Below are 13,389 nucleotides of genomic sequence, written 5' to 3' on the forward strand. Positions count from 1 at the left end.
CTTACACTGTATCTCCAAGCACCTGAATAGCAATAGTGAAAATGGATATGCCTCGTTTATCAGAAATTGCTGTGGGCCTCATCTGCTTTTGCATTGTTCAGATTGTGTTTTTGTGTTTATCCTGTTTTGACAGTAGGCCAAGATGATGCATACATTTTAGGACTGCTGCTCTGCTGAATCTTAAGTTTGATTGTGGGACAGGTTGCTCTTCCTTGCTCAATCTAATGCACTGGTTGCTACAAAGCAACCTCAAGTGTCCTGGCACAATCAGTGCTGAGGTGTAGTGCAGATGACTCCTTTATAGTTCGCATTAAGCAGGCTTTGATAAGCTTTTATTTGGATCAGCAGAATGGTACTACTGTGGTGGTCAAGCACCTACTAATTTAATTTACTTAATGTAATTTCCTTCCCAATAAATTCCATCTGCCTGCCTTTATTCTTTCATGCAATGGTTTTAATATAATCTATGGTTGTCAGAATCTTTCCCCTCTGTTCAGAGGCCTCTAAAAATTAGGCTTTACTACATCATCACAGCATGAAAATACGATTTTCATGAACTTCCTGATCCTTTTCTGCTTACTAGAGACAAGGTATTCAACTGCAGAAGTAACTGGTAAGCAAATGCAATGTGTCCACTGTTCACTCACTGAACACTCCGTGTTCAGAGTTCAGAATTCTCGTATTCCTTAGATGACTAGTTTTAAAATAATTTGGCCATGTCCTTTGGCAAAGCTGTTTCTCTATACTATATGGAGTTTTTGATTTCTAAAGGGTGTTAGTGGTAAATGGTGTGTGGTACTGCTCTGTCCAGTGTGGAAGCATTCATTTTTGTAATTGTTTTCAGTATGTTGTGCAACTATTGTGGATCTTTTGAAAGATTTTTCTCCCTTTTATAGACACTGATGATTCGAGACTGGTGGATGTGCATGATCATCAGTGTAATGTTTGAATTTCTGGAGTACAGTCTGGAACACCAGCTTCCAAACTTCAGTGAATGTTGGTGGGATCACGTATGTACTGCATAAATCATGATTTTTTTTTTAAACTGAGGTATATATTTTAAAGGGAGGGAGCAGGAAGTGGTGAAAATTATATTGTATTCATCACCAAAAACATTTGTATAAACACTGCAGCTTAGGGGCTTTGACTGTTCTCCATGTTGAACTTGTAATTTTGCAAGATTTCAGACTTCTACATGGAATGGTAAAGTTACTCTTTGTGGTTTAGTATTTGTTTTGCTTTACTCCATACCAGCTAGAGACTCTAAGACAAATATTTTCAAATATTTGATGATGGTACAAACCATAAAGTTGGAAATTAAGGGAAAGATAAAGCTTGGTGTTTATAGTTTCAGGTAATTATTTTTCTTGTCTGTTAAGGAAACAGGCTCTGTTCAGCTTATATCCAGCTCTTCCTTCTCTGTAAACCTGTCTTTACTGTGTTCTCTAAGCAGTAAGTTACAGTGTTTAGAAGTCTTTGTATAGTGTGTAAAAAAAGCTTTGGAAACACTAAGGTTTGACCTTCCTGAAAAGCTGCATGGTTGCTGCACTTCGGAGTCCAGAATGGTTCATGTCATTAAAACAGTGCTTGTGAGTATTTTTGAAGCTAGAGGGACTACTGTGATCTTGTTTCCCTGTGGAAGGAACAAGCTCTATTGCTTAAATGACACAGATTTTTTTTTCCATTATTTTTTTCTTATTAAGGCTCATGTGAAATGTAAATTGGTTACTGAAGCAATCAAAATTCCTGCATTCAGGGCATGCAGCTCTGGTTCTTACATTCTTAAGCTTGTACAGTTCTTTCTGAAGCTTGCAATGATTTGCTTCTTTGTAGTATTTATGAAAGTAAGTATGTATTGTATCAATACTGCAAGCAGAAGGTAGTTTGCTTTCAAAAACTTCTGAGGAGGTTAACACCGTGTTCCTCTTCAAATAAAAAGATTTCTTTTTTTTTTTTTTTATTCAGCTCAGGGGCTCCATCTCCAGGATTAATGTTTGGCAGAAAGGCATAGCATGAGGAGAAATGACTTATTTCATTTCACATCCCAATTGTAGAGATAAGTCACTTCTTCAGGAGGCAGCCTAAAGTTTAAGGAATATATTAGAAGCATTTTCAAGTGCTTTTATGGTGTGTTTCAAAAGTTATTACTTAACAATGTGGAGATGAACTGATAGTGAGTGGGAAGAAGTTTGTTCTGTAGCAGAAGGAATGCTGCATCACTTTTTTTATTTTTTTCTACTTTCAGTGGATAATGGATGTGATCTTATGTAATGGATTAGGAATTTACTGTGGGATGAAGACTCTTTCTTGGCTTTCTTTGAAAACATACAAATGGCAAGGACTTTGGAACATTCCTACATACAAGTAGGTTGGCATAGAAAGCAAGTCTGCACACAGTAGCAGTGTGCAAAGTCTGGGGCTCTGTGTTAAGACCTTGATTATGAATAGGTTATTCTGTTAAAGTGAATTAAAGAATCCACTAATGTGGTACAGCATGGAAGCTTATGAATGATAAGGCTATCTAACTTGCAGATGACATTATTAAAAATAAACGTGTTTGTCATGAGCACTGCCTGATATCTAGGAATGAGGACATCTTGTAGGCATGAGGTTATAAAATGAAATTGTAACTGAAGGGGCAAGAAATCAAATCAGGATCAGTCTCTTATTTGTAGCAGGGATCCTCATGCAAATAATGCCTTCCTAGTAATTGTAATTTCATACTAATTGGGCCACTTAAACTAATAACTGTAAATCCCACATATTCTTCTGCCAGTGGTGAGTTATCTTTCTGTAGCGTGTTCTTGCTCAGCGAAGCAGAATAGAGGAACTGCTTAATACAGTGGATGTGGTGTATTAAAACTTAAAATGATAGCACAGTAGCAGGCTTTTCCTGGAAAGAAAACCAAGTCAAAGTCAAAATAATCTCAGTAAGCATTATTTTTATGCAGTAAAATGAGATGTTTTACATACGTGAATCAGTGTCAGAAATGGAAATGATGGTAGATGTCTCTAATCTGCCATTTCTTAAAATTCTAACAGTGTGTTGTCTTTCTTTCAGAGGTAAAATGAAGAGAATTGTCTTCCAGTTCACCCCATATAGCTGGGTCAAATTTGAGTGGAAGCCAGCATCCAGCTTACGGAGATGGCTAGCAGTTTGTGGCATTATCTTTGTAGTAAGCAAACTTCTCTGTCTTGTCTTCTCTGTCATCTGATTTAATACTTAGTAATCTTTGAGCAACTACATAGGGTAACTTAGGCTGACACTCTGGCATGGTGATGTTTCTTTACTTGAGCAGATGACTTCTGAATCCTGCAGAAAAGTTTCCACATCTCTGGTACCATCTACAGATTCATTGCATAAATATTTTTTCTTGCTGTGCAACGCTGATTAGCAATATGAACAATTTAAACTGCTATTTATACACAATTCAGTGAGTAACATCTACCAAAAATGTTGCCTTTGGATGAAATGGCTTTTTTTTCCCTCTCTGTGTTAAACAGATAGAATACCACATTACAGCTGGAGATAAATGTGACCAAAGCCTCAGTCTGCTGTATGTTATCTGGACATATGCCTCCTGATGTGTGCATTTTTTTTACATTTTTATTCAGACTGAAATTTTAGTTGATTTAGCCATCTAAGGGCTATACTGTGGGAATGCATCGTCTTGATTTCCTAAGATCAATTTCATGATTGCAGGTATCATATGTGGCACGGGTGTGGGGGGTAAGCTTAGCATTTTAAGATGCTTTTCTTCCACTCTTGCCTCTTGTCAGTTGGAGCCTTTGGCCTCTGTGGTATCCATGAGATGGTACATGACCCAGTTTTGAGCAACTTGGATTTATGTCAGTTCAGTGACTGGGAAATTTAACTTGAAGACAGAAACAAATAATAACCACGGAAAAATTTGATGCTTTTAGTGATTCCATATACGATGAACATTCACTACAATGGGCTTCTGTATTAATACTGTGGTACTGGATATAATTGGTTTGTGTTTTTTTTTTTAAAGAGTTAACTAGAACAACCTACTTGATCATCTTGAAATATATGAAATATGAATTCTGGTGGTGGCTTATTCGAGTGTCTGTTCACTGAGGTTCCTTGTTAAGGTTTGCTGAGTGAGCCACATCAGTCAGCTTGTAAGGCACCACCGCCTCTCCTTCATCTCGCACTAATGTCAGATTGCTGATCTGAGTGCTTCAGGAGCTGTACACTGACTGTAACTAAGCAAGCAACATAAAGCAGTGCCAGCAGGAAGCGTTAGTCAGTTTGCAGACTTGGCCAGGTGAATGCAAGTTTAAATGACACATTTTATGCTACATAAAACATTTGCCGAGTTCACGTAATGCAACAGGCTTGTTGAGATTCCTGTACTTTATGGAATAAATGACATATATATATGCCTGTATAGAAAGTACGTGTTTCCTTCAGTGATTCCTTTGTGCATACTCCAACTATTTGCAGACTGAAGAAATCACATTTTTAGGTGCAGGAGTAGGTTCTGTTGCTGAGAGGTTCCCCTGAGTTTATATTAGTCTTTTGGATAGTATTTCTTTTAGCAAAGCATAGCTTCAGCTGACTTCCAGTTTATGGACAGCTTCATGTATTTGCATGTACCTCTCTGTTAAGCAACACTTAAGGCCTTTTATTATTGTTTCTTTTGAAATGGGAAGCCATTGTCTACTTGCTCATTTAATCACGTTGTCAGAGCAGCTCACTTAAGAATGTTTTGCTATTAACGTGCTCCAAAGTTGGCTTTGGCAGTGGTGTTGCTATAACTGTGTTTAACAATGTGAAGCAAACATACAGAAGCACCACCTAGGATGCTTTGCTTATGCCTCTTGATTTGCTTTTTTTTTGTTTTGTTCCCTAAGTCAGATTTTAAATGATAGTGAAAGGACAAGTTTTTGCTTCTAGGGTTTGTTGCGAGTTGTTTTAGAAGTACTTCAAATTCCTGATAAACTTGTTCAAATCTAGAAGCAATGCTTGGCAAGGTTTCTGTTGCATCCTCTGCCCTGCGCAAGTGCATACGTTTTACTACCTCTTCCTACACATTTAAAAAACAAAAAATGAAAATTAAAAAACAACCACAAAGCAACAACTGTTCTTGATCACTGTTGCAGCTGATGATAGTGGGCTCAGTGATACCAAGTAAGATATTGTGGAGTTAGTGAGATAGTTGGGGCAGGGAGATTCCAGGCTTTGTTCAGTGAAATCTTCTACATGTAATTAAAATGTACTTTCTCTCAGTTTTTATTGGCAGAGCTGAACACATTTTACTTGAAGTTTGTGCTTTGGATGCCACCAGAACACTACTTGGTCCTGTTACGGCTTGTCTTTTTTGTCAATGTGGGAGGTGTGGCTATGAGGGAGATCTACGACTTCATGGATGACCCGTAAGCCAGTCCTCTTGTGTATATACCGTGTCAATCTTCACTTGCTTTATTTTGAATTTGCACTGGTTTGCTCCAGCTTGTTGGCATCCATCACAGCTTGTCAAGAACAAAAAGATCCAACCTCACAGCATCTTCTTTGTTTTCTTTTGGTTTGGAGGTAAAGTTCTGAACGCATCTGGTTAGAGAAGAGCTGTTATTAAGGGCATTTCGTGTGCACTGTTTTTAACATCTGCTTTTTGTAAGTTATTGCTCTTTTGAGACAGTGATGTGTAAATTAGCTGGAGTGCCACTGGCTTGTGGGTGGAGGAGTACTGAACTCCATATTCAGATTGATAGCCAGGAACTATAGTCCTTAGTAGTACCTTCTAAGGACAACAGGGCCTAAACTCAGAATCTGTTTCTTAGAGTTTCTTCTTTTCTTGAGCTATCTTCCAGCTAGTTCCTGGTCCCCTGGAGCTTTCATGGCACCCTCTTGCAGACTAGTAGACCTTTTAGCAAAGAATTTTGCACCCATACACAACAGTGCACGTACTTTCAGGCTGTTCCTACTTAAACATCGTATTTGTCCTTGCTGCTTTTTTCTGCAGACCATATAAGACCAGAGAATGCTTTGTTCTCAAAATCACATTTTCTTTTAAGTTTCAGTAGTGATGTCACAGATTGCCTGAGCCCATATCTTAAGTCTAAGACAACATCTGGCTTCAAGAAGTGTTCATTATCTGTCACTGACCAACACAAAAAGTGTCTGTGTTCAGAATTTAGGGTTCCAACATTCTCTGAAGATCAGTTTCCATTGCAAGGCTTTGACTCCTAGAACTGGAAAGAAGGGTCAACTCACATTGCTTAGGTGGATTTCGGGACATTCAGCAGTGGCAGGCTGCTCCCCTGCCTTTGGTGTTGGACCTACTGGTTTGGGACGTGCCTCCATCTCAAAGGTAAGAAGAAATCTCTGCCTCTCATTGGTGAGCTCCTTTCCTTAGAAACACTCCCCCATCTTCTGGTCCTTGTGTTTGGGTTGGAAAAAAACAGCTCCTTTGCCCTGTATTCGACCACATGGCATGGCATTGAAATATAGGAGAATCATCAGTCACCAGTGCCTCATTGCTGATTCAGTTTGTTGCCATTCTCTCAATGAGCTGGAGAAATTCATCAAGCAAGCAGAGACTCTCATCCTGAAGTGCATGTCTTCATCATTGCCACCACCAGTGTTCTGTTTCTCTTGGTGGGTAAGGTGATTAACTTCCTCTCTTCTGAGGTTCACGGCTCTGCTTGATGCACCACAGACCTGACCTCACCAAACTGTTCATGAAACATGGCAGAACCTCACATATGATCTTACGTAGTACCTGCTCTGCAAATATTTTTTGCAACTGGACTTTGATTCTTTTGTGTGTTTCATGTTGCCTAAGCAGAGATGATCTTGCCTCCATTTTACCAACTTAACTGAGCCAAGAACTCAGTGAAGTTGCGTGATGGATTCTTGCTGTTGTGTTGTAGGAAGAAACTGCTGGGGAGGAACGGGCTGTACTGGAAGCTCCTAGCTAACAGCATATCAGAAACATTCCTGACTTTTTCCTTTTGGAAACTCACTCAACATCTTAATGGACGAAGGTTGGAGTATTCCACAGACCTTCCTTGTCAGAACTGTGGCACATTGCCTTGTTTGTTATTAATGGAATTGTCTGAGATTAATCCGATCAGGCCAGCTAATGTTGTGACATTTAGTTTGGAAAGTAGTGAAGTTCAAATATAAAAGACTATTTTTCTCATTTGGGATTCTTAGTATCTGCAGGCAGTTCAAGGATGCTGGTAGATTAAGGCGAGTGTGCTGACGAAATATCTATATGTAAGGAAATACTCCAGTAAGAGTGGTTCTTGAGGCTATATTCTAACTCTTAACCTATGCTGTGCTCCTGTATGAATTTACATGCTGCTGCCTCGGTTCTTGAGGACTGACCACATGAAATGTTCCTGGCCAGAAATTCCTCAGTGTAAAAGGCCTGTAGCAGTTGACCTTGCCATACATTTCTGGTTTCTAGTCTTTGTGTCTCTTCCAAGAATCTGCATTAAGGCCATGAATTATAAACTCAATCATCTAATAAAAATGGACTTTTCTGTAAAAGCTTTCATGAGTAGAAGGGCAGGAAACCAAATCTTCCTCAGCAGCCTTATTGTCTGTGCAGTTCTTCTGTGGGGTTACCTTCAGCTCTTCTGTCAGCGTGATCTCATAGGCTAGTGAAAGAAAATGATGCCAAATAAGGAAGCAGACCAGCAAAGCAAAAAGCTGACCCAGTCATCTGAACAGCTTGATTTCGCAGTGAGAGATGTGCTGTTTGTTTTTTCTCTATCTGCATGTTAGAACTGGTTTCTACCCAATTAATCTCATTGGATGATCCACCTGGAGCAGTTTCTGAAATCCCTTCACCCAAGTTGGTTTAGACAGGATACTTTTAAGTGCAGTGCACTCATTCCATCTACATCAACAATAATCTATACTTGGTTTACTGTATTATATATTTTTTCCAGTGTATTTGGACCATTTTGTGTAGTTTGAACTTACTCATTTGTTTCAAATGTGGCTCTTGGGCCTCATGTTAAAAAAAATGTTTATTTTGTGTGCTTGACTTGCTGTGACTCGTCTGGATTCAGGAAAGCATCGCAGAAGAGGAAAAGGATGCTCTGCTTGATCTCCGTGCTTAGATTCCTTCTCATGTACTTAGAATCCAAGGGGATTCGGTGGAGCAGATATGGCTGAGCAAAAGTGAAATGTCTGCTAAAGGAAAGGTGCTCTCCCCAGAGCAGCTGCTGGCAACAGAGGGGATGAAGGGAAGAGAAGCTGGGAGCAAACATGCAGTCACAGCTCCCTCTGCCCCAGCACTGTTTGAGGTGCCTGGGAGCCTGTTCTGACCTGAGCAAGCTGGGCGTTGTAGCAGCTGAAGGTGACAGCATGTCAAAAGGCTTGTTTCTCCACCTAGAAGAAGAAGCATTAGCTGAGCAGCCAGTCTCCAAGGGCAGTCCTGATCATGGATTTGTTAAGTTTTCTCTTTTTTCATTGCATGACAAAAGTGTCAAGGAAATTCAGCTCAAAGGACTCAGTGAACACTGCGATATTCAGCAAGTTGGTTCCTCAAGCAGACATAAGCAGTCATAGGTCAGAGTAGAATATCCTATTCTGTAATGCCCTATAAGTAATGCAGAGGTATCTGAGCATACCCACTCCTCTCTCCCCAGCCCAATGAAGGTTTATTGTATTTCTTAGCTCCCCATCTCCTTTGTCCCATGTGAGTAATTCTGCCACTTCACACTGAGTTCCTCCTAGATATGTTTAATTCCACATCTTGTATTGTGATAGGAGTGGAATAACCTGGTAAGCTGGACAAAAAAAAGAGAAAAGGCCTGGTAGGAAAATGAACTTCAGAGCACACTCTAGTAAGAGAGGGCTGGGCCCCTCTGCAGACTAGATTCAGAAGCTGTGTGATGGAAAAACAGAAATTTAGTGGAAAGAGAAATCATCTGCAGCAGTCTCTGCAGCACATCCATGTGCACCAGTGGTGCTATAGTGAGTAGATTTCAGTCATTCCAAGGCACTGAAGAGGTCTTGTGCTGCCCAAACAGAACCACACCTGGGATAGAAATCGCCTGGTCTGAGTTAGTAAGCTGTAAAAATGTCGATTCCAGGAATGACATAAGGTCAAGAAATGGAGGATCTAGCTGACTTTGATCAACTTACCAAGATTTCTAGCAATAATCTATTGCTCATAGGGATGCTGAGATATCCTGAGGAGCGTTCCATTTTTATGTATTTCCCATGCAGGGGTAGGAGACCTGAAAGACAGTGAGTGCATCTCCAGTCTGTTGTTCTGCCATCACAGCCTCTGAGTAGATGTCTTGATTCTGCTGGAGTTTAATTTCTAGCACTACTGATTGATGACTCCTTAACTAGGCTAGTACAGAACAATGCAGCTTCTGATTTGCTTGTCAGCAGCTGATTAAAAACAAACCCTGGGAATTAAATATGAAGCACATTTTTGTCCCAAGATTATGTCCTCCTAGAACACCCTTCTTGTGTCTTCTAGTGTCTTACCTAGTTGTTATGTTATCAAGCTTTCGTCTTTTAAAATCCCCTCTGAGGTCATTAGTGACAGCTCATTGAATACCTGTTTAGGAACAGAGTAGGTTTTAGAATGCACTTACATGGGGATTGAATTCACTTACTGCCATGTGACTTGGTATTTGCACAAGTAACCAAGGAGTAGAGCTCCTACTTCATACCTTACCCCAAATCTCAAGCTGGCTGAACAATTGGATTTACTAGTACTCTGAAAGTAGGAGTACTTTCTTGAATCAGTGTTGAAGTTTTAACTTTTGAAGTGTTTTCAGAGCCTCTGAGAGGAAAATCGTGTACATGTATACATGTAATCCAAACCAGATGTCTAGAACTGTGCAAAGCTGAAAGAAATGATTACCCCAGCGGTCCTTTTACGAAAGAGTATTTCTCTGAATGCTTACTTTTATAGTAATAGTTTTGTTTTATCTATGTATGTTATAGGAAATTCCATAAGAAATTGGGTCAGCAGGCTTGGCTGGTTGCTGCCATTACTGCCACGGAGTTTCTGATTGTTGTGAAGTACGATCCCTATACGCTCACACTGTCTCTTCCTTTCTACATTACCCAGTGCTGGATCTTAGGGATTATACTCGTGCTCACATGGACGGCCTGGCGCTTTTTTATTCGGTAAGAGGTGTTTGGTGTGCTCTGTGCAGGTCTGGCCTGCGTCTTCGGGGGAAATGTTTGGACGTCTGTTCAGCAGCATGTTGGTTGTCGAATATAGGCTGTCATTAGCCTTCAGTGCCCCCTGAAGGGACACTACAACTCTTTTGGATTAGTAGAGCTACAGTGTTTTTCTCTTAAGAATTGTTAAATAAGGAAGGAGTTTTCCACGTGTGGTCATGGCAGCTTTCCTTATGGGAAACTGGTAAGCTCTGGTCTTTGTGGGACTGCATACGTCACTGTTGCTGCAGAAGCAGATGAACAGTTTAATGCCTGACTGCATCTGACTGCCCTGGCTGAATGGGGGCAGCCTCTGAGATCGATGTTTTGTTTTCTTTTGTGCTGTCATTTTAATGAGTCTGAGTTGTTTTACAGCTTCATTGCAAGAACAGACTGCTGCATTGCAATTGTGTGAGCAACAAGTGAGCCAACTTATATCTATTGGGTTTGGATGCTGTTCTGTGCAGATAAAAAAAAAAAAAGAGCAAAAACAGCAGCACAAGGCTGAAATGATTATGGTGATCTCTGGTGCAGTAGCAGCACTCATTGATCTTGACCATGCTGGAATGATTCTGAAAGAAGTGAAAATAGCCAGACTGCTGCAAGTAGTTTGTAGTAATTCAAGTGAATCAATACCATTGGCAACTTCAGAAATGTACAGCCAAAATACACAAATGGTTTAGGTATCCCAAGGGCCCTGGCATCTGGATCAGAGTTCCCTTAATGTTTTCATAGTATGTTGAAACTGTTTATTCACATCACTGATACATCTGCTTTTCTTTTTAGAGATATCACGTTGCGGTATAAGGAGATAAGGCGACAGAAGCAAGAGCACAAGTATGAAAAGGACAAATGCTTGAGCAATGGGGATGGACATTCTTCAATACTGGATGAACAGAATGGGAGCAAACTAAGGGAAAGGAGACTTTGAGCAGTGGTCAAAGGGCTGAAAAGAACTCATAGTGCTCAGGTTGGCCTGGTGGACAGTTTCAACCTTATCCTACCTAACTTGTAATTTTCACTGTTAGTTTTCCAAGGTGTGAAAATCGTTTTGAGGAGATGATGTCCCTTTGACATGCACACCCTTTCTAGTCACGTACACCTAGTCAGAGTCGGAGAAAGTCTGTGTAGAGGGAAGTCAGAACCAGCGCCGCTGCAACGAGGTGGGATCTTCATCCAAGTGTGTTGCATGCCTTCCTTGCAAAACAAGTTCTGGAGACAAGGGGCTTTAAAACAAAGCGCAGAGGGAATCTGGCCGATCTATTTTCAGTTAACTGTGAGATTTCTATTTTGACATTTGGGCATTAGGAGCGCATGGCACAGGAAATGAAATCTGTCCTCTGCTGAAACCACCTTGAGGTGTGGAGTCAGGTTATATAATATGTTCAGCCACCCGTTGACAGAAATGCAGTGAGATAAACTGAAGCATGTGAACAAGTTGCGTTACTTGCACAGGATGTAATGCAATACACTACTGTTACAGCCCCTCTGGTGTGGGGGTTATTGCCTTTTTCTAAACTGACTTTCAATGTCCTGGAATAGCTTACAATAATTTTATGTTTTATCACAGCTCTAGGGAGACAGAAGGCTTCTCCTTAGGCTTTTCTGTTTGCTTTTTTTTTAATCCTGGTCATCTCTTAAAGGTAAGGGAAGTTTAAATAAGAAAGGTCAGCCTGCCTTCTGTTTGCTTCATGGAGTAAAATCTATTATTAACAGAAAAATGGGAGTTACTCCATCAGTCTTAAGTTATTTGCCTTATTCTCAGCTCTTTTACATTGCTTGCCAAGAGGATTTCATTCTTGGTGTCTGCTGTGCAAAGCATGTCCTGATCTGCCATCCTTCACAGCTGTCCCGTTCCTCCTAAGGTAACTCTGGACTAGCAATCTCCTGAGTCCAACTGGAAAAGACATTCTCTGCAGTCCTGCACAAAACAGCTGTTACCGTGCTGCCATTCCTGCCAAAAGACCAAACTGAGGGGAACTGCATCCAGTCTTCCCTGAGCAGCACGTAGCAGTGGAGGTCTGCAGGCCAAACTAGACAGCGTTTTTGCTCATGACTCAGCATCTAGGAAAAGAAATTAGAAGCTTGGGCTGAGTTTTTTTCAGGGTTGTTATTCCAAAATGTAAGTGCTGCAACTGGGCATCAGTTTTGTAACCCATGCTCTAAGCCTTTGCATTGGCCTCTAAGGCACTGATGTAACCGTATCTCTAAGTACAGTGATCTAATCTGGCTGTTGGAAGATGTTTTTCAGGGATGTGTTTATCCTGAAGGATACAACACCAGTAACACTTAACAAGGATAGCCCCCAAAATTCTAAGTGGCAGGAGACTTGAGATGCTGCTGGATAGTAAACATCCACATTTCAAATCCTTTTTGGTTGCGCATGGAGAGCCACCAAAATAAATCTGCCATTTCTCTTAGGTTTACAGAGTGACCTACATGTTTTCTGACCCTGAAGAACGGACACTTAGCAATAGGGCAGTCTTCAATGAACGGAACAGTTTGGTTGCATCTGAAGAGCTCAACAAATGAAGGAGATTTGATGGGCCCTTGGGCTGCCCCAGTTGCTTAGCAGACAGAGAGGAGGATGACCATTTTGAGAACGAAGCATCCAGCTTTGTTCTTGAGAACGTGCAGTTCACTGTTGCTGCTCTTAAATCATGGTATTTTGCTGCTGTGAGGTAGTGAAGAAGGCTGTGTAACTGGGTGCTGACAAATGTATAAATGGGCAGAGAGTGCTGAGTTGAGCAAGTATTTGTTTGTATGCTGTTTCAGCCCAAGTCATTCTCATTTCTGGCTTTCCACCGTTCTTACGAACTGTTAACTGATGATTGGTAGCTCGTACCAGTGTGTTGTGCTTGTGTAGTCCCAGGCTCAGGTCAGTATATTCCTGTTCCTTCTCTGCTGATAAACACTGTGGTCCCCCTCTGTCTCTTTGCAGTATGTCCATCAGAGTCTGTTTTGTGAGTTGGGTGGTAACAGGCACACTGAGGAGGATCTGTCGCTGTACCTTCCTCCTCCTCCCCACCCTGCCAAAGACACACTGAGGTGCTTCACAAACAACTGCTGAAGAAGCCCTGTTCCCCAGTAACAGTTCTGGAGCTTGGAATTAATACATAAAACACTGATTTTGTTTACTTCCATTTTATCAGCTTTTATGGTTAGTCTGGATAACTGAACCAGTGTAATAAAGCAATGTTTGCTGGTGTTGTTTT

General features: G+C 40.8%; 1 protein-coding gene across 2 annotated transcripts in view; it reads left to right on the forward strand.

Moving 5' to 3' along the window:
* PTDSS2 (phosphatidylserine synthase 2) overlaps positions 1 to 13,361 on the forward strand; it is a 35,983-nt gene extending 22,622 nt beyond the window's left edge. Inside the window, exons 7-12 of one of the 2 annotated variants that reach the window (XM_048947297.1) lie at positions 897 to 1,010; positions 2,246 to 2,364; positions 3,062 to 3,176; positions 5,258 to 5,403; positions 9,953 to 10,138; positions 10,961 to 13,361. In XM_048947297.1, coding sequence (XP_048803254.1) covers positions 897 to 1,010; positions 2,246 to 2,364; positions 3,062 to 3,176; positions 5,258 to 5,403; positions 9,953 to 10,138; positions 10,961 to 11,105 — 825 coding nt within the window. In that variant the 3' untranslated portion in view covers positions 11,106 to 13,361. The remainder of the gene's footprint in view (positions 1 to 896; positions 1,011 to 2,245; positions 2,365 to 3,061; positions 3,177 to 5,257; positions 5,404 to 9,952; positions 10,139 to 10,960) is intronic. The other variant, XM_048947299.1, reaches the window with a different exon arrangement.
* The last annotated feature ends 28 nt before the right edge of the window (positions 13,362 to 13,389 follow it).

The sequence above is a fragment of the Lagopus muta genome, chromosome 6 (assembly GCF_023343835.1).
Source record: "Lagopus muta isolate bLagMut1 chromosome 6, bLagMut1 primary, whole genome shotgun sequence".
NCBI classification, from domain to species: Eukaryota; Metazoa; Chordata; class Aves; order Galliformes; family Phasianidae; genus Lagopus; species Lagopus muta.